We start from the raw sequence: 19,273 nt of genomic DNA on the forward strand, positions 1-19,273 counted from the left end.
GCTGTGATATATTTGGAAGCTCATAATAAAGAAAACAATAAAGTTCCTGCATATTTTTCTGATCTGGGCGCATAACCATGATGTTGTGTTATTATTCGAATAGATTCTTTTTTCTTCTAACACTTTATCTATCTTTCTACTAATTTGTTCACTTTTGACTTATAGGCATGAATTTATTTTGATATCTGAAAGATTCTTATGTTGTTTTTGTTTAACATGTGGAATATGTAACTTGCTCTCTTCTTCTTTGTGTTTGTTTTTCCCTAACAAATTTATATTTCTGTCATATCTTTGGAAGCTTATAATAAAATAAAATCTATGTAATTTTCCTCTTTGATGCATAACCATGATGCTGTTTATTATCTGAATAGATTCTTCTTTCTTGTTTACTACTCATTTACTTTTGACCTATAACTATGAATTTCTTTTTGTCTGAGCAGATTTTTTATGTTGTTTTTCTTTTACACTTGCAGCATGTCCACTTGTTCTTTCCATTTGTCCTATCATATCCTCTTAAATAAAAAATAAAAAATAAAAATAAATGTGATAGGTCAGCTTTTAGCGTTTCAGCACTTGGATGTTTTTGAACATGTTGTTTAGCATATTATATGTATTTTTACACATTTTGATTTCTGAGTTGTAAGCAATATCAATCTTACTCAGTTTAAATGAGCAAATTCTGCATTTTGTGGCTGTAACGTGAGTTCATGTTTTTATTTTTTAAAAAAGATATTGTCTTATTATCACCAAAATGATACTTCATTATATGCATGTTTTGCATACTCTTTTAATGCTTCTCCACATGTCTTCTGCAAACTTCTTACTCTCTATATATGTTATGTCAAGTGGTTGATCTTGCCATCTCTGCACAGGGCATTTACAACACTCGAGCTTCAAAAGAAATTACGTGGGAGGAAATACGCTCTTGATATAGTTGACTCAGTGATAGCCGAGATAAAAGGCAGGTAAATATCCAATATTCTCTTATTATTTTTGTTGTTCATATCCTGATGTAGTTAATGAATCATGAAGAAGTTGATCAATCACCACATGAAGTTCAATTAGGAACTCAATATTTATCAAATGATGACTAAGTTTGTATCATGCAATGTAATGGTTAGCTTATCTTAGATTGTGAGAGAACAGATTTTGATATACATGTCATATTTGGAAAGATGTAACTAGGATAATTAAAATTGTGGAAAAGGTTGGAAAATCTTCTGAATCCGCTATCAATTCTGTTATGCTTGAAATGAAAGAAAACTAGGTCTTGGAGTTTCTTTAACTTTATCTGACTGCATTATGCATGGTATTTTTGTTGGACAATGGAGATGGTGACTTGTTTGTCATGTAGGAAGAACTGCAGGCCACCACTCCATTTGGAAATAGCGTGAGTATGAGAGCAGGATCTAGCTATTAAAGATGGCCAACTAGTGGGTTTTAGAGAAGTGAGGGGGTGGGAATGACCCTGACAACTATAAGATTCATGATTGGATTTGGATTCTAGTTTCAGAATCTGACAACTGCAGACCCTGACAAATGGCAATTTTCATGGTTGGGTTACATTATCTCTGAAAACGGAACAAATTGTAGAAAATTATTTTTTTATGGATATATGTCTCATTGGATATCCTGGCTATACAGAAGGTATAGAGTGTCTTCGGAAAATTATGCCTTCACCTTCCAAAAAAGGGTCTTCTTTTCAGCCTTTTGATATTATGTCTACTTAAAGTCCTTCCCTGATAGTTAACAGAGTCTTCCTTTCATCTTTCATATCCCATGTGAAAATCTTTTTAATAGTAGTTGGATATGCCTGAAAGGTCATAATAGGTAATGCCACTTTGTTCTGATCGATCCACAAAACTTCAAGATGTTTTCTCTAAAGATTTGCCCTTGCACATTTCTCATATTTGATTCATAAGCAATGCTTGGTTAATTGATACATAAATCTTTATGCATGTCTATGCACTTGTCAAGCATATGCATGGAGGTTATTAGATTTTCTTTTCCTCCATTGAAGGGGCCTGCTAAATGATGGCTTATATGCGGAATCATTCTCTCAATCTCGATGGTTCTCATCAACTTGGGGTCCAAGGCGTATCAAGCAAGTGAGTGCTATGAAAAACTCCTGTTCTCCCCATCCACCCACCCACCCACCCACCTCCAGGCATGTAAGATTATTTCAGTTAAACTGTTCTTCCACATTATATACTGGAATGATCTGATCATCCTTTTCCATGGTTTTTCCTTGCAACTTGGTAGCTGTTTTCTTTTAAGTATGCTCAAACTTTGAGCATGTTCATCCATTTAAAAAATTCTTAATAATGAAGCTTTATAATGTTGGATGATTAAATTCCTACAATTGAAGCTGAGAAAAGTAGAATGGCAGAGGGTAAAACAAATGCATGATTGATGATGTTCACTGACCAACATTCATTAATTTTTATAGAAATAGAATGAAGCAAGAACTTATGTTTTATAATCAAATGCACTTGAACTTTGTAGTCTAAAATATAATTAGAATGCTTTGCCACTCCACAAGGTTCGTTTGCAGTTATAAAACTAATATTGGTCGTCGATGCTTGCTTATGTTATCTGAAGGTAAAGAATAAGAAAGGAACTCGAACAGTTTTCTTTGATGAGAAGATTTATTTCTAGAAGATGCTACAAAGGCTATGAGATAATTCGGTAATAAAACTCCTTGAATGATCTAAACCATCATCATTTATATCTGTAAAGAGCATAAAGCCCTCTTGTACAAGTCATTCTGAGCATCGAACCTTTTCGGGTGTTACAGAGTGAACTCAGAAATGATAAGGAAGAGGTTCTTATTAGTTAAAAAGTTTTATGATTTTACATATTTGTTTATACGTTAAATAGTAAGTGATAGAAAAAATGTTCTACTTGTGATGAATGCTGAATCCTTCTGCCAAAGATATGTTTCTTGAAGTTGTATGAAACTATGGAAAGAAAATGTGTATTTAGTTATTCATGTTCTGCCGTAATCCCATATAAAACTCAGACGGTTAAAAGTTCTTGAGCTAGGCACTTCTTAAGAAGGGAATTAGCGAGGTTGAAGCAGATAAAGCAACAAAGCAGGTATTTGAGGACGATGACAGTAGTGGGGGATCCCACAACATGCGGCATGGCATGTCCAAGACTTCAATGGACCGTCTCTTTCTTCTGGCCTCCAAACAGTGGCTCCGAGGTCAAAGCACATCTCTAGAGAACCGCAAGGCTCGAATAATAAGGTGGCTCCAGTACCGTGGATTCAGCTGGGGTGTCACCAGCACCATATTGAAAAGGCTTGAATCTCAATATCCCATGCGAGAGTAGAGGCTTCGTGACATGCAGAAACTGCCTTCAGGTTTTAACCTGCGTAACTTGAGATTGCACTAGCCTGCTTGGAATCTACTGTTAAACAGGATTTTGTGCAGCAGAGACCAAGCATGAGATGGGTGGCAGAGCAGTAGCAGGAGACAAAAGCGAAAAATGCGAACAGTTCGTCTCCTCTAATGGCGACCACCACGGCATTGTGTTTGTTACTTGAAACTGTTTTGCCAGACCACTGTGTTACAATAGGTGTAGTTCATCTCCTTGGACGTTCAAGTAGGTCGGTCTTCTCTCTTTATCAGCCTCTGGTTTTAGAGAAATTATATATTGTAGTTTATGAACCTGGTGATTCCCAAGCAATGATCGGTATGCCTCTGCATTATGCATTATTATAGCTTCTTCAATCTTGAAAAACCATCTCCGAGCCCTTTGCAGTTTTGGCCTGAGAATATTTAAAGCGGTGCCATGAACTTACGTTGCTTTTTAGTACAGCCGTCTTCTTTTCGCGCTCTGTATGACTTATTTTATCCACAGAAGCCAATGATCTGCTGCACGCATGTTACGAAGCAGTTCTCTCTGGAGAATCTGTCAGACTCTCTTGCTGCAACAGTCATGTCTTGTTACTACAACCCTATCAACACAACTACAGGTGGTATAGCTTGACCTTCACATTTTTATTAATAGTACCAAGTAGTACAGTTTAATCGACAAACCAGCTTGATCTATTTTCGTGGTCTATTCTCTAAGGATCCGTTTGATTTGTCGTTAGATTTTTTTTTTTTTTCAAAAAGTGACTTTTCAAGAGTTAATTTTTTTAAAAAATATTATTTAAAAATAAAATTTTGATATTTTTGATTGATCACGATAAAGCGATGATTTGTAGAGTAGTTTACGTTTATTTTTTTGAAAAAATTATCTAATATATCTATTATATTTTTAATAAATATAAGATCACTTTTTTTACTCTTAAATTTTATATAAATATAAATATTATATTTATATTAATATAAAATATAATATTAATATGTTATAATATAACATCAAATCATAATAATATATTATGTTAACATAATACTAATATATATGAATATTTTAATATAATAAATTTATTAATATAGATATTAAATATAATATTATATTAATATATTAATATACGTATTATATTAATATTAATAAAAATATTATATTAGCAGAAATATTAAAATAATATTAAAATATAATAAATATTATAATATTAATATTATATTCATATAAATATTAAGATAATATTTTATTATTATTTAATATTTTATTGATATTTTGTAAAATTTTAACCGTAAATTTTAAAATGATATTTTGAGAAAAAAAAGAGTACCATTACTTTTCATCCCATGAGAAATTGAGGAGTGCGAAAATCTACCTTCTTTTTGAATTTTTATTTTTTATAAAATATAAAAAATATTTTTTTATGAGAAGAATTTTTTTCACTCTCTCTTTTTTTTAATTTTAATTAAATAAATTTTTTTTCTTTATTTCTTAAAAATAATTTTTTTTTTTTTTCACCGACCAAACAAATCCGAACGACCTATTTGGGTGCCTGCTTGGCTTACAGGTGGAATGTTCCCTCTATGGCCAAGGACTGAAACAGCTTCTTGAGGTAATGGGGTCTTTTTTTTTTATGGCAAAAGTTTAGATCTCACAAACCCCTGTACTGGAAAACACCGTTTTGGAGTCGCAAAGCAATCGGGAAGCGTCGCCCAACCAATCTGCCAATCGGGCTATTAATTTTGAGCTTAACCTGAGATCGAGATTGATCTGTTCACTATCATTTTGGGTTCAATCTGAGCGTAATTTCTTCAAACCCAGTAGAACCTGAGCCTAATTGTTTCTCTTGATATTCTTAAACCAAGTTGAAATCTAGTGAAGCCTGAATCAAATCCAGTTCAAGCCTGATCGAGCCAAGCTTCTTGGCTCAGTCTGAGATTAAATTTGCTAATTTAAGTTTTTTTTTTTTTTTTTGTTATATCAAACCGAGATCGATTATAGTTGAGCTCAAGTCAAGCTACAGCTGTTCATTTCGGTTGGCAATCTTACCTTATGATCATCTTTAGATTCTCTTTTTTTTCCTTTCGATGAAAGCTATTCTTAGACTGTTACCAACAAAATCGATGAATAGTAGAGCTGTCAAAACAGACCGGCCCAGCCCGTGGAAGGTCGGCCCTTCACAAACCGGCCCATTAAGATCGGACCAAAAAAGTCCTTTTGATACACGACCATCAAATAGACGCCCAACCCTAGCCCTTATAAGTGAAGGACCTAAACGGACCGACCCTTATAGCTCACGAAAAAAATTAAAATAATTATAAAAATTATAATAAATTAAAAAATTCTCAAACATAATATTTCATCAAATAAATAAATAAAATCAATCTCTACATCAAATTTTAAAACACCAAAAGTAAACATGAAAAAACTCCAAAATTTTTGTAATAATATCATAATCTCCATTCTCCATGAGAAAAAACACCACAGACTAATTAAACTCCACAAAATCAAACAAACCAAGAAATAATAAATATTGTTCAAATAACATTAAGTCCAACTATTGAAATTCAGTTCTTGTTTTTAAGATTTTTGTCAATATTTCATTAATCAATAATCATCCTCATCTTCGTCAATTATAACATTAGAAACTTGACAATCTTATTTTGGCAAATTTGCATCAACTTTTGTAGTTGAATCATCATCTTCATCTGCAATCCACAAGTAACAAATAACAAAAATCAATAAATAGTTAGAAAAAATCTATTTTGCATTCAACTAAATTTAAATTCTTATCTTAAATTATAAAAAAAGATATTACCATCATGAATAAAATCATGTAACCAATTGCGGGTGCAAATAAGAGCTTGCACATGATCACCAAAGAGGCAGCATCTATATTTATTTAAAACACGAACACTAATGCTAAAAGCTGATTCGCTAGCCACTGTAGTAATTGATATGCTTAGTATATTACAGACCATTTGAAAAAAAAAAAATAATAATAATGATCAGATGGATAGTGAGAAGATGAATAAAGACTAAAGCTTGAAAAAAGTGATTTGAATTATTAGACATTAACGATGGAAGTAATGACTAATGAGGCATAGAAATGAGAAAAAAATACTTTAAAAATAATTAATTATTTACTGATTACTTTAAGTGGTTAAGTTATTTTAAAATAATTTTTTTTAAAAAATGAACTGACCCGTGGACTAGACAGGTCAGCCCTTCACGAGCCGGACCATAAATGGATCAGACTAAAAAATCCTTTTGTTAAACGGACTGCTTAAACACTGACCCAATCCTATTATTTTAAGGGCCTAAACAGACCGACCCGCAGATCAAGACCCATTTTGACAGCTCTAGTGAATAGGTAACGAGGGGACCTAAACAGGCCCGAACTGGAAGTCTTTGCATGCGGCACCCGGGAGCACTTCAACATTGGCAACGTAAGTAAGCTTGAACATGTCATGTCGTAGCACTGCTGAATGGTTAAGATCATGTGGACTATTTTATAAAAGCCACAACAACTGCTGCTTTTCGGTCCAGGCCTAACAGTTCAGAACATCGCTAAGACATCATCTCTTTCAGAACATACTCTAAAACTTAGATACGCCATGGCCCGGCAATAGATAAACAGTCAACACAATCAAGATGGCACGTATCAGGTCCCAAAGGGAACATCATCTTATACGATCTAGACTACATGAACCTAACAAGAAACATTGTTCTAACCATTTGCTTTGGGCATTATATATCCCATCTTGATTTTATTATAACCTACTCCACATCTAAAAACCAGACCATCACCAATTTAAAACACATCATAGCAAGCGTACAAAAATTATAAGAACTTGCAACTTTCTCATCAGGGGGTGCAAGAACACCTCGCCATACAGTCCAAGAGTGATGATTCTCTTATATGCAAGAGGAAAATACTTGACACATGACGCATGAATAAAATCTTCAACTCGACCCTAACTATTTCAGTGGAGCTTGTGGCACAAAGAATGACCATTACGTAGTCTCACATTCTCAGCATATATTCTCCGAACCATAATTTAATCTTGAACAGCAGACTAGAATTTTGTCTTGCAATATTGAGTGATTACAGGAACCATCCAACTAATAGAAATCGTCAATGGAAAACAAGTTGACAGCAACACCTTTTCTATCTGCCATCATGATAATATGTTGTGCAAATGTACACACCGGATGATGTAAAATTTAGAGGTAAGAGTCTTCACCTCCACAATAGATTACACCCAATCATTTTTACATTTGTTGCACTTCAAGCATTGAGTACCTGCAGAAATGCAGCAAAATGCTTACCAGATTACTATGTTTAAGATATTGATACAACTCATCTATTTACTGAATAGAAATGCCATCCATGAAGTATATACATACACAATATGGCGACATTGATTTTCTGTTCTTTCGCACAGCAGCTAAGAGAAGCAAGCTGCTGGGATGGGTGAGTTGGATTCTACAGCTTTCCCTAAGAACTAGAAGGGTTGTTGAATTAAAAATGAACTATTGCAGTCAAGAAGAGGGTTTTCAGTTTATACTACTTGAAGCATGCAACGAGAAACCTATTATCTACACTACTATTGATGAATTTCTATCACACTTTCATTATCTTGTAATGAAAATGGATTAAGATTTCAAGAACTCTTTTCCTGAGGAAACAGGTACCTGCCAAAATAACTAAAAGTAAAACCACCAAATTTCTGCTCATGATATGTAGAGCAGGGAGAAGAGACGAAAGAAAGCAATTGTAAATCTTCTTATCTATGATGCATGGATAGAAAGATTATTTTGACAGTGTTATCCAAATATAATATTAACCACTTCTACAAATTGAGTCAATCCATGAAACTCAAGGAGTTGAAATACTTCAGGTTTCAGTTCATGATGAATCTTCGATTAGAAAAGGAAAATGCAAAGTGAAACTCAGTGTAGCCAGAAAAGAAACAACTACAGGCATTTCAATAGGATCGAGCAGACAAGATGACTAATGCAACTTTTGTAACCAATAATCACTGATGAATTATGATAGTCATTCTCTTCTGTGGGAAAAATGTGGCGTTGAGGTGGTCAAACACAACTAGAATAGAAAACTAGACAATAAGTTCTCATATATCCCAAGGATGGAGAAATGCCAAGAAAATAACAAAGTAGTTTTAGTACAAATGAACCTTTCACAAATAAAAATGTGCATTGTTGAAGCTCATGGTTGGAGCTAGTAAAGCACAACTATCAATGTGGTGGGTACAGAAACAAGGATAAGAAAACAACACCCATATTCCAACAACAGAAGCAGAATATGTGAACCAACACAATAACTTCATCATATTTTTCAATTAAATACAAAGGTAGATGGTAAAATGTGGAGCATGATAAAACAAAAGACAGGTATTAAAAAGTTTGAAGCATTGAGAAAGGATGCATTGTCAGGATATCCACAGTGGGGAAAAAACAGGGGAAAAAACTTCACACCAACAGATCGCAGAGGCTATAAAATGAGTTAAACAGTTCAAAAATTTGTACATTGACAGGCAAATGGCCCTCTAAGGCTTATATACTGGGAAATGTAGCTTCTCACATTAAAATATTTATAAAAGGGAATTTGATATAAGAATTATTCTCACATGCTACTATACAATTTTCACAAACAGCATCAAACATGTGAAATATGTGGAATGCATGATGAAGACTGAATAATGAACCAAATTATGTTCCCAAATTTCTTCTTGATGGACTCAAGCAAATAACTAACATTTTCAATCAGAAAACACATAACTCCCCTTAGTCATGTAAATGTAAAATTTAAATTTCAGCACTAACTTAACAAAATCATTTTACGATAAAATGAGAGATATCTATGGCAAACAATAATGATAGAATTGATGATCAAATGTTAGCTGTTTTCAGCCAAATGTATGGCATAGATGGGGAAAAAAAGGTACCTGCCTACATCGCCATTTCTGCTTGTAATGCTGCAAGTTCATCTTCTTCAGCTGTATTTTTCTGTGGAGCAGGCCGAACCTGTTGCCTGCCAGCAGGGACATGCACTGGAGCAGCAGGAGCGGTTGTGGCAGGTTGCAGTAGCTGTTCCTCCAACTCTGCACCCTCCAACTCTTCGAGTTCTGCCTCCAATTCATCCTGCCATTCAGAGTACAAAAATAAATATCAAGATGCAAATTGATAGAATGTAAATAACAAACTGAAATTAAAGGAAGTATGCATACTTCATCAAAATCAGCTGCAGCCCCAATCGGAGCAGATAGTGCTTCCTGAATTTGTTTCATGTTCTCTGTCTGCTCATTAATTTCATCCATAGTCTTGTCAACATCATCAATATTACTGCACCAAATAAAGTGGCATCAACAAGTATTACTTCACTTCCTCAATTTAAATAAATATTATCATCATTGTGATAGCTTTACTTCAGAGCATGCTCAGGGAAAAGAAGGCAACAATTTAAGCATCATGGACAGACAGACGGACATATATATAATCCAAGAGTGGAGCGAAACAAATATCAATCATGCAGTGGGGGAAAATCTCAACTAAAGAATGCTTTTATCAGAAAGTTTCTATCTGCTCTCTCGTGCAAGTTCAGGGGTTACATGACAAATCATGCACAGGATATAGAAAAATAAATTTTGCATAGGTCTCAACAGAGTATATTTCAAAAACATGCTCCAAAATGAACATAAATTTCACAAGAGCATAATATATTGGTATCATTTACTCACGTTGCTTTCTGCATAGCCTTCATTGCTGCTGCTCCAGTTCTCAATGCATCAACAGTCTCTGTTGTAGCTTTTGCACCTTCCAACATTATCATCTGAGATGCCCAACAAACAAATATTTAATACAGAGAATATACAAGTAATTACTAAAACAACTAATCAATCAAACCTCAGGGCACTGTTAGCATATTTAATTTCAGTTGTACCTGATCATGAATACGCAATTGGAAATTCCCAAGTTGCTCAACTTGCTGCTCATAAAGCCTTTTTCTCTTCAAGCATTGTATTGCGGCTAATGTAAATACAAGATAAGAATTTGACATGTTAAAACATAATTAGCATGAATATATGAATTTGCATTGCATGGCTGAAGGGAAAAATGCCCATTCATAATGCATCATGAATTAATTCCAACTTTTCAGTCTTTCCCATGCACAACACCTTGATACATTCTTCTAGGAGATGATCAATAAAATATTATAATGAACAACAACGGACAGCATCACTGCTTATGCTATTTTTGGCATAAAATGCCAGATTGATGCATAGCAAAATTCCTAATCAATAGGTTCTATTTTAGTGGTCTATAATATTAAATGCTTGCACTAAATGCAAGATGAGTTCTATGTAAATGGAGACAAGGTAGAAATGGTATGTTTCGCTTAATTTATTTTAGATTCCAATAACCAAGCAACTGGAACGAATTAAACAAAGCAGACCATCTGCATATTCCAGAAGTTGATAAATCGTCATAGAGAAGGTGAATATAACTCCCTGCTAAAGTACCACAAATTGCAACCTGTGTGTTCTGATCCATTACACATTCTGCAGACTCGAGAACAAATGGTTTTGCTTACAATCATCTAAATCAAGAAAGTGCAAAAATTGCTTAAATCTCTTGTATTGATGGATTTCAGTTGACTGGGTGGAGATATCAAAAATCCAGTACCGAAAGGATTAGAGCAGAACATATCAGATTGTGTCTGATATATTAACAAGCAAAAAGAAATTTAAAAAAACCAATCACAGAGCATCAAAAATAAAATAATAATAATAATGAGTGCACAACAAGCCAATCAAAATAACATGAAAAAAATTGGACATATCACATGCGAGCATGCATCTAACAAAACCATAAAGGTAAATATGTAATCCAAGTTCATTTCAGTCACAAAATTTTCATTTTCAAAAATAATGAATATTTTTTCCCTTTGGCCAATCATGAAGTAGACCACAGTGTGAAACTCTTGTAGCAACAGTCCCCACCTTTTCTCCCCTATACCTACACTTCCACAGGGGGTGACTCCAATAGGAATCAAACCCCTATCCCATTGGATGGCATCCCATCTACTACCATAACCATCAATATTTTGGACAAGGACTTCCTATCATGGGTTCTTAGAAGGAACCTTGTCAATTCTTATTAAACTTTATCACATGTTGGAGTCGATTGAATCACTGAAAAAAGTCCATCTTATTTACAACATCTCTTGGACTAAAGCAAATAAACAAAACCCTTCTAACCCTCCTACCTTCAATGAGTTCTTAAGCATGAGAGTGGAAGTGGGAAAAAATGTGGGAGTGGGTTCATTTGGTGGAATAGGGAAGTGTACTCTCCCCTTAAAGGAGGAGGAGATGGAGAAACGGACTAGTGTTGAAGTTCCTAGACCAAAAGGATGGATGTGAGCCTTGGTGCAACAGTAAGATTGCTCCATTGTGACCTGGGGTTCATGGGTTCAAAACATGGAGATAGCCTCTCTACATGTAGGCATAAGGCCGCATATATCCCCCCTCCTCTCGAAAGACCCCACAACCATGGGAGCCTAGTACACTGGCTGCCCTTCTTTTATAACATGGTTATCAGCTATATGAGTTATAGGATTGTTTCCTGTAAGCCTGAATCTAGTGTTTGTAGTCTACAGCAAACACAAAATGAGGACTTGGATGAACTAAGGTTAGCTCTAATAGTTATTAGTTTCAATATTATATACTTGGCATAAGTCAAATTCTAGAAGTACATGCTACCACAAGAACATTTCAAACCAATAAGAACATAATATTGATGCCCCATTGATAGAGGAAAAAATGACAACCAAATCTGATGATGGATAAAAAATCTTAATCTTTTAAATCAACTCAAAGGGCATCAAGGATAATAAGCAACCAGAACACTATGGATAGTACACTAAAATAATATGAATTCACTCATGGAAATGAATTTATAAATATCAAAAGAAAATGGATTAGTAGTTTTAAAGGATAGATGAATTTGATTTCAGAAGAATCACTTTGTGAAATTGAAATAGATATGAAAACAAAAAAAGGGGGGTTCCAATGCATAAGGCTTCCACCACCATGGGTTTGGGGAGCATTAGATGTGCATAACCTTATCACTGCATACAGCACAATTGTTTCGGCATTTTGAACCTGTGACACCAAAGTCACAATGGAGCAATTTTACCATGATATAACCATAAAAACAAAATATATTAATATCTAAATCTTCACACATGCAATGGTGAGCTAGGGTCTTAAAAACATGATAGGAATCAAGGAGTCTAGAACACCTTCACACAACAATAGGCTTCAAGAGAATTGTATGATTGAATATGTTCTAGCCTGTATAAAGGATTACTATGCTCTAGCTGAGGAATAATAGATACATTCATATTACTCCATCATATTCCCAGGAAAAGGCATTTCCACTCTCGGACTAGTTGTGCAATTTCTCTCCTTGCTCTCTAAAGAAGCTTAACACTTTCAATTTGTTTCAAACCTTCTTTTTCTTCCAATTGCGAAATGTTGAATCAGCATACTAGAGGAGAAGAAAGGAGAACCTTCATCCACAACATGCAAAATAAGTTCAGAGCACAAAGATAGAAAGAAAAATGTAAAACAAAAGTTCAAATCATTCTACACCATACATAACAAGGTCTTCCAAATCTTTGGCACAACACTAAAATTGAAGAAAAAGTAATTCTTAAATCTCAACCCTTGAAGTAATAACCCTAACCTCAGCACCAAGAGTGATATATACAGATGAATTTCCAACTATGTCAACCACAGTGTAGGCCGTCAAAGTAAGCCACAGGTGCATGAATATACATCATGATACACAAATAACCCATGATTTCTGGAATATAGAGGCCAGAGGGAAGATTTTGCAAGCTCGTGGTTGGGGCTAAAATCTGCACTAATTTTACAGAAATGTATATATCGGGAAAAATTATGCCAATTATACCACTTGTACATAAATGAATGCCATAGGATGTATAATGATGCATAGACTATGGATAACAGAAGCATACCCCTTTTATTCTTTGCTCTTGTGAACTCCTTAGCCTTCTCAACCTCAGCAGCAACCTTCTTCAGGAGAACTTTCTCCTTTTTCTCTAGCATCTCAAGTGTCTTATATATATGAATAGCAGTAAGTTAGGAAGTACTCTTGCACATAATGCAAAATTTAGAACTTTGAGCTTCTTGACATAATCACACAACCCGAACATCAACCCAAAGTTTATATGTGAATGCATGTCTACATACGCACATGAAAATTTGAAAAATTATATTACAAATGCCCTTCATATCCGTACACCTATATCTACCTAACATAAAGAACTGCATATATGGTAAAGAAACAAGTTTTTATGTATTTTTTCACAAATACCCTCTGACATAATCATTTTCAGAGCATACTTTTATAAAAGATCATATTCTGTTAGCAAATATTCACAAACAATGTACAAAATTTCACTATAGAAAAATCAGATCTTCTATCTATTCTGCAACATTTTCATCCATCTTGCTTGATATCCCCTAGTACTCTCAAAGGTGATAGAATCAGACTCCTTTTGCAAGTTGTAATTTCAACAAAGAAAGAACAAAAAGAAGGAAAACCAATGAACTGATGAGCTACCACTTTAATAGATTGTTTCTTGTCAAAAACAACGTGATCAGATTTGATGAAGACTTGTTTCAAAGCAGTGTGATAAACGTGCAAGAGTTATTGGGTTTCATGTGAGAGAGATAAAATTTGGACAGCCAAAGATACTACAAAAAGTGAAATCAATAAAAAGGATATCAGAACTAAATTATGGTCAACTCACCACCCAACACCTATGCAAATGATGCTTCAGAGATGCCATCAAGTTGTTTTCCCGTCACTAGCTAACTCAACTGCCTCGTAAGCATCAAGCTCATCCTCTACCTTGTTCTAAAGAAATTTTTCCACATTTATGTATGTTTCATAACTCCAATAGATGTATGATGCATTGGGTTGGAAAAAAGCCCATGTAGCGAGATGGTGTTTTATCATCCCCGGAATCATAAATAACTTGTGGTTGTTTCTTTTTCTTATCAAAAGGTTTAAAAGCAATCTATATAAGAGCAGATACTTCACAAATGTAGTCTTCCCTGATTAGAATTTTAAGAAGACACAGGCATTATGCAGACTCTTGTCAAGCTTTGTTGCCACAAAGCACACAGCTAGTAGCCGTCTATTACTGGCCAATTAATAGGTTCATTCCTGTAACTTCTTATGTTCTGGATACAAGGATCTGACAGCTATATTATGTCTTGTTTAGTATTAGGAAACAAGTTCTTCACATCCCAAGGTGGTTTAGTCCCAAGTCTACGAAAGCTGATCAGATTTAACAAATCAAGCTCCAGATCCCATGGGTATATATTGTTTCTGATGGTTAATTAATTAGGATATTGCCTTCCGTCTTCACTGCATCCATGATCATTATAGATTCACAGTAGGCAACCAGCACAAGGAACAAGACTTCGAAACTTAACAAATCAAGATCATGAGATTCCTAACCCTATGGTGAAATCAATTCACGGGTCAAAACCATTACGCAAGATGCCGACAAATTTCGAATCACATCTCCGTGCAAACATAATATCAGATTCACCATGAAATCGCAAAAAGAAACACATTTTTTTCTAAGAAATTGAGAATTGACCGACGGATAAATATTATGAGGATGAGAAATATGACAATACCTCGTTTAACTTGTCGAGGGTGGCCAAGGCATTTGTCTGCTCCTTGGGCTTTCCGAAAATCCTACCAAACATGGTGGCCAGCTTCTAAATAACTCGCCTCTGCAACGAAAATAACAGAAATTTTCTCAAATTCGCAGCCCTATTCCAAAACCCTAGACGAACGCTTTCAAGATTCCTCCCTTCGATGCAGGAGATAATTTAGAAGCGCATCCTTTGTTCGATTCGATCGAAACAAAGGAAGGAGAGGACCATAACGGGAAGAAAGGAAGAGCTTTTGATCGATAGTTCGATCGAATTTCACAATAATTGGGAAGAATAAAATTTACCTAACGTATCAAGAAGAGTAGATCGATCGATCGATCGAACGATCGATGTAGGTAATTAAGGTTTTGGACAGAATGATCGAAAACGAAGAAGGAGGCGTTTGGATTGGAAAGAAGGCGATAGCAAGGGCTTCTTCGAGGAAATCGCAGAGGGGACGATAGGTTCCGAAATCCCCCGCGTGACAAGAGGGCGGAATTAAAAAAAAAAAAAGCCACTATATAAAGGGGATGATAAATTCACTGCTCTTCGCCTGGATAAATCTCTGTTTTCGCGTAAAACGCAGGCAGCGACGGGTGAAGTCAATTTAAAGGGGAGTACATGTATCGATTATTTCAGAGGCTTACGTCCTATCGAAGCGTTGATTGGAGGATGACTGGGGCAGGTGGCGCGGTTCACATACATGCTGAAACATGTCTAGAAAAAAGTTTCAGTTTTTTTTTTTTTTTTTTCCTCGTTTGCTTAGACGAACAAAGTGCATCATTTGAGCATGCGTACAGCCTCTTTTTTTTTTTTTTTTTTTGAGTTAAAATAATTACTCATATCGATATGATAAAAATACATCTAAAAAAATTAAAAAATAAAATATTTCTCCACAACCCCAAGATCAACCACAAATTAATCTCCAAAACTTTAATAAAATAATCGACGATGGACAAAATCACTCAATTTACTACCACATTCATCTCGTTATATACATGTAGTGCCTTTGCTAGCCAGCTCCCATACGTCCTGCATCAAGAGAAGAAAAAATATATTTTAGGCTTGCTTTTGGATCCAGCCAACCATAATTGCTAAGTCTCCTCCAACAAAATAGACTCTGCCCCGAGTACTTGCCAAGCATGTTTGATGCCCTTTAATGCTGCTCTCAGCTCTAGCCCTGGAATTGAGTTTGAGATTTTATACATGGTATTCCTGCTAGCTTCAATAAATCTAGAGTTAAGACCTTTGGTAACAAAAGTCGTTCCGACACATCTGATATCTTTCAAAATATTACTGTTAAAGCTGATCTTAAGAAAGCTCAGAGATACCAGGACTCCCAAGAGATGAAGATCATCTCACGGCATACAACCACATCCTTTTTAACTTCTCCAAATTTGTGCTTATGTTTCAAAACTCTTATTTTTTAATTATATTTTAATATTTAATTTTTCATTACAATACTACCCAATCATCCATTCGAGCTCCAACATCATTAACAACATATATGCAATGACCAAAATACCACAAGGAAGATCCTATTTTCTAATTTATTAAATAATTTTCAACTTATAGATATATTCTTTAGAAATGAATTATGTAGAAGAAGAGATATGGTCACATTTCCTCTGCTGAGACACTAGACCCTCTTCACCGCCTCCCTTCTCTTCACTATCATCTCTCTCTCTCCTCAAACCTCACCATTGTAGCTTGAGCATGTGTCTCTCCCTTTTATATATCATCGTATTAAAAATTAGAATAGATTCATTATACTAAAATAATAAAAAAAAATTTCATCATCTTTGTGTCTTCATCTTCTTTCTCAGCTTCATTCTGTTCCATGTCTTTATTGTCATCTGTTGCTTGAGATTCATCAATATTAGGCTCCACTCTCTCTTTTTGCTCTCTCTTCCTCTATTTATCTTCACCACAGCCCATTCAATCTGACAAAATCCAACCAATAGAAAGAGGAACAGGGAGAGAAGAGTATTGGGGATTAATTGAAAAAATTAAAATTTTGATATGTAAATGCAAACTGATAAAAGTTGAAGGGATATTGCTATAAATTATTCAATATAATAATATTTAAAATTATATGACATGATAATCACATGCTAATAGATCTTAACAGAGATAGATAGATGGATACATTGTAACCAAATTTTAAATTTTATAATTTAATTGAAAATTTGAAAGTTTTAAAGTATAAGTGCAAATCACAAAAAGTTGAAAGGGTAGTACTGTAATTTATCCTTGAAATGTTGACTTAGATTTTTATTTGTTTGTCTGTCCAAATAATTTCAATGACATTATCAATGATACCTTCCCAATCCATTCCATGATCTGTCCACCTCTCTCTCTCACTCGCTGGGTGTTCTTAATACTTTGAATCTTGGTGAATTGCAAGATATCATTCAAACAGTCCCTAAATGATATATATTAGAATAATAACTTGGGTATTATCATAGTCATCACGATCTCAGTAGAAGGTTGTGGATTTGAGTTTTGGATGGCAATCCAAGTATTAGATAGTATTCACACCCGTTCTCTAAAAATAGAAATTTGCGTGCACATCTTAAGCCATGCATTTTGAATATTGGAATCTACATGGTCAAATTGACTGAATTTTTCTCCATCTATCTCAATAAATAACAACAACAACAACAACAATAATAATAATAATAATAATAATAATAATAATTTGCAATTTATGCTGTTCGATAATTCAATGCTCCTTCTCTAGTGGCAGCTAGTAAAACCGGCCAGTCCCCTTTTTTTTTTTTTTTTCTTTTTTTTCCTTTCCAAACTGAAGTCTCTGAACAAACTTTTTCTATTTTTCTTTACTTCAATTTTTTGGGTTTTTTGGAATTTGAGCAGATGGAAAGGTGTACGAAGATGCTATATAACACAGACAACCTCAAACTCGTAAGCTATTTATCTACGCTTCCCTTCTTGACTCGAGTTCTACACACGATAACCCGACCATGATGTTAAGCAGATGAAAGCTTGGATTATAGAAGTTATGATAAAATAGTTTGTATCGGTGTAAAACTGGTCATTTCATGTCAAGCAGACAATTTAATAAACAAAATAACGGAGACGACCCGTCACAAGTTTTAACTACACCCAGATATCTCCAACCTAAACTAGCTTTTTTTTTTGTCATGGGCTCAAATCAACCACAACCCTCTGTCTTACAAGCAAAACAAAATTATACAGCAAGCGCTCTATGATGCATCACACAGAACGCCGTTTGCATGATGCCGAAAACTAATAGGGGAGTCTCCATGGTTTTCTGAGTCAATTTTTGTGGAGATCTGGGGCAAGCAAAAGCCAGTGCATGGTTTGTCACAAGAGATAATATTGGTAGGGTCATTAGGATTGCTGGCTATGTATTCTGCTCCTATATTGTGCCTGTGGAAGAATTTACGGTGGGGCTGGCAGGGTTTGAAGGCTTCTGTTGCAGATTTTCAGTGCCATAATTTTTGGATTGGAGGAGACAAAGCAGATGTTATTTCATGGATCCCTGCAACTTAGGACAAAAGAGTTTCGATTCCTTACATATGGCCTCTCTCATCCTCCATTCTAGACTTCAAGGCTTCACACGCACATAGAGAAGGGAAGAGAGTTGCTACATAGCTCATCTAGCAATGTAGGACTCACATAATTCATTGGCAGGTCTTTATGCACCAGCAAGGTCCTAGGATATTTCTTCATCTTCTAGTCATACCAACTCTCTTCTTGTGTAAATGGGTCAGATCTCATCACATCATAAGTGATCCAAATCCGATCCAGTTTCTTAATCAGATTCTAATATTGGATCCAGACCCAATCTAATAGAAAATCAAATCAGACCGAATTAGATCCATAGTCAAAAATTTTATCGTATTGGATCATTTGGATCGGATCAGATCCATGTATAATCCGATCCCAATCCAAAAAATTCAAATCCGATTCGATCTTAGGTATCGATCGGGCTCAGTTTGTATGATAAGTCTACGTATGAGAAGTTATGATAAAAGAAAAGAAACATTATTCTACCTTAACTATTAATTTACAAGTAATCCATAATTTTTAATTATTAGAGTTCAATCATTATCTAAGAAAATTTTAACATAAAATTTCAC

The 19,273-nt window shown here is 34.7% G+C and overlaps 2 protein-coding genes across 5 annotated transcripts in view; one reads left to right on the forward strand and one right to left on the reverse strand.

Annotated features, from left to right (window-relative positions):
- LOC105060507 (uncharacterized) overlaps positions 1-3,722 on the forward strand; it is a 5,431-nt gene extending 1,709 nt beyond the window's left edge. For 3 of the 4 annotated variants that reach the window (XM_029260563.2, XM_019845775.3, XM_010944243.4), the window contains exons 4-6: positions 873-965; positions 2,021-2,108; positions 3,046-3,722. In XM_029260563.2, the coding sequence (XP_029116396.1) occupies positions 873-965; positions 2,021-2,108; positions 3,046-3,336 (472 nt within the window). In that variant the 3' untranslated portion in view covers positions 3,337-3,722. The remainder of the gene's footprint in view (positions 1-872; positions 966-2,020; positions 2,109-3,045) is intronic. The other variant, XM_010944244.4, reaches the window with a different exon arrangement.
- Positions 3,723-7,379: 3,657 nt separating this feature from the next.
- Positions 7,380-15,661, reverse strand: LOC105060508 (vacuolar protein sorting-associated protein 32 homolog 2). Its single transcript, XM_073246978.1, has 8 exons — positions 15,452-15,661; positions 15,126-15,224; positions 13,427-13,526; positions 10,325-10,410; positions 10,122-10,213; positions 9,612-9,726; positions 9,326-9,525; positions 7,380-7,659 (listed from the first exon to the last, which is right to left on the reverse strand). The coding sequence occupies exons 2-7, from the start codon at positions 15,195-15,197 to the stop codon at positions 9,334-9,336; spliced, it is 657 nt and encodes a 218-aa protein (XP_073103079.1). The 5' UTR covers positions 15,198-15,224; positions 15,452-15,661; the 3' UTR covers positions 7,380-7,659; positions 9,326-9,333.
- Positions 15,662-19,273: the final 3,612 nt, after the last annotated feature.

The sequence above is a fragment of the Elaeis guineensis genome, chromosome 1 (assembly GCF_000442705.2).
Source record: "Elaeis guineensis isolate ETL-2024a chromosome 1, EG11, whole genome shotgun sequence".
Taxonomy (NCBI): domain Eukaryota; kingdom Viridiplantae; phylum Streptophyta; class Magnoliopsida; order Arecales; family Arecaceae; genus Elaeis; species Elaeis guineensis.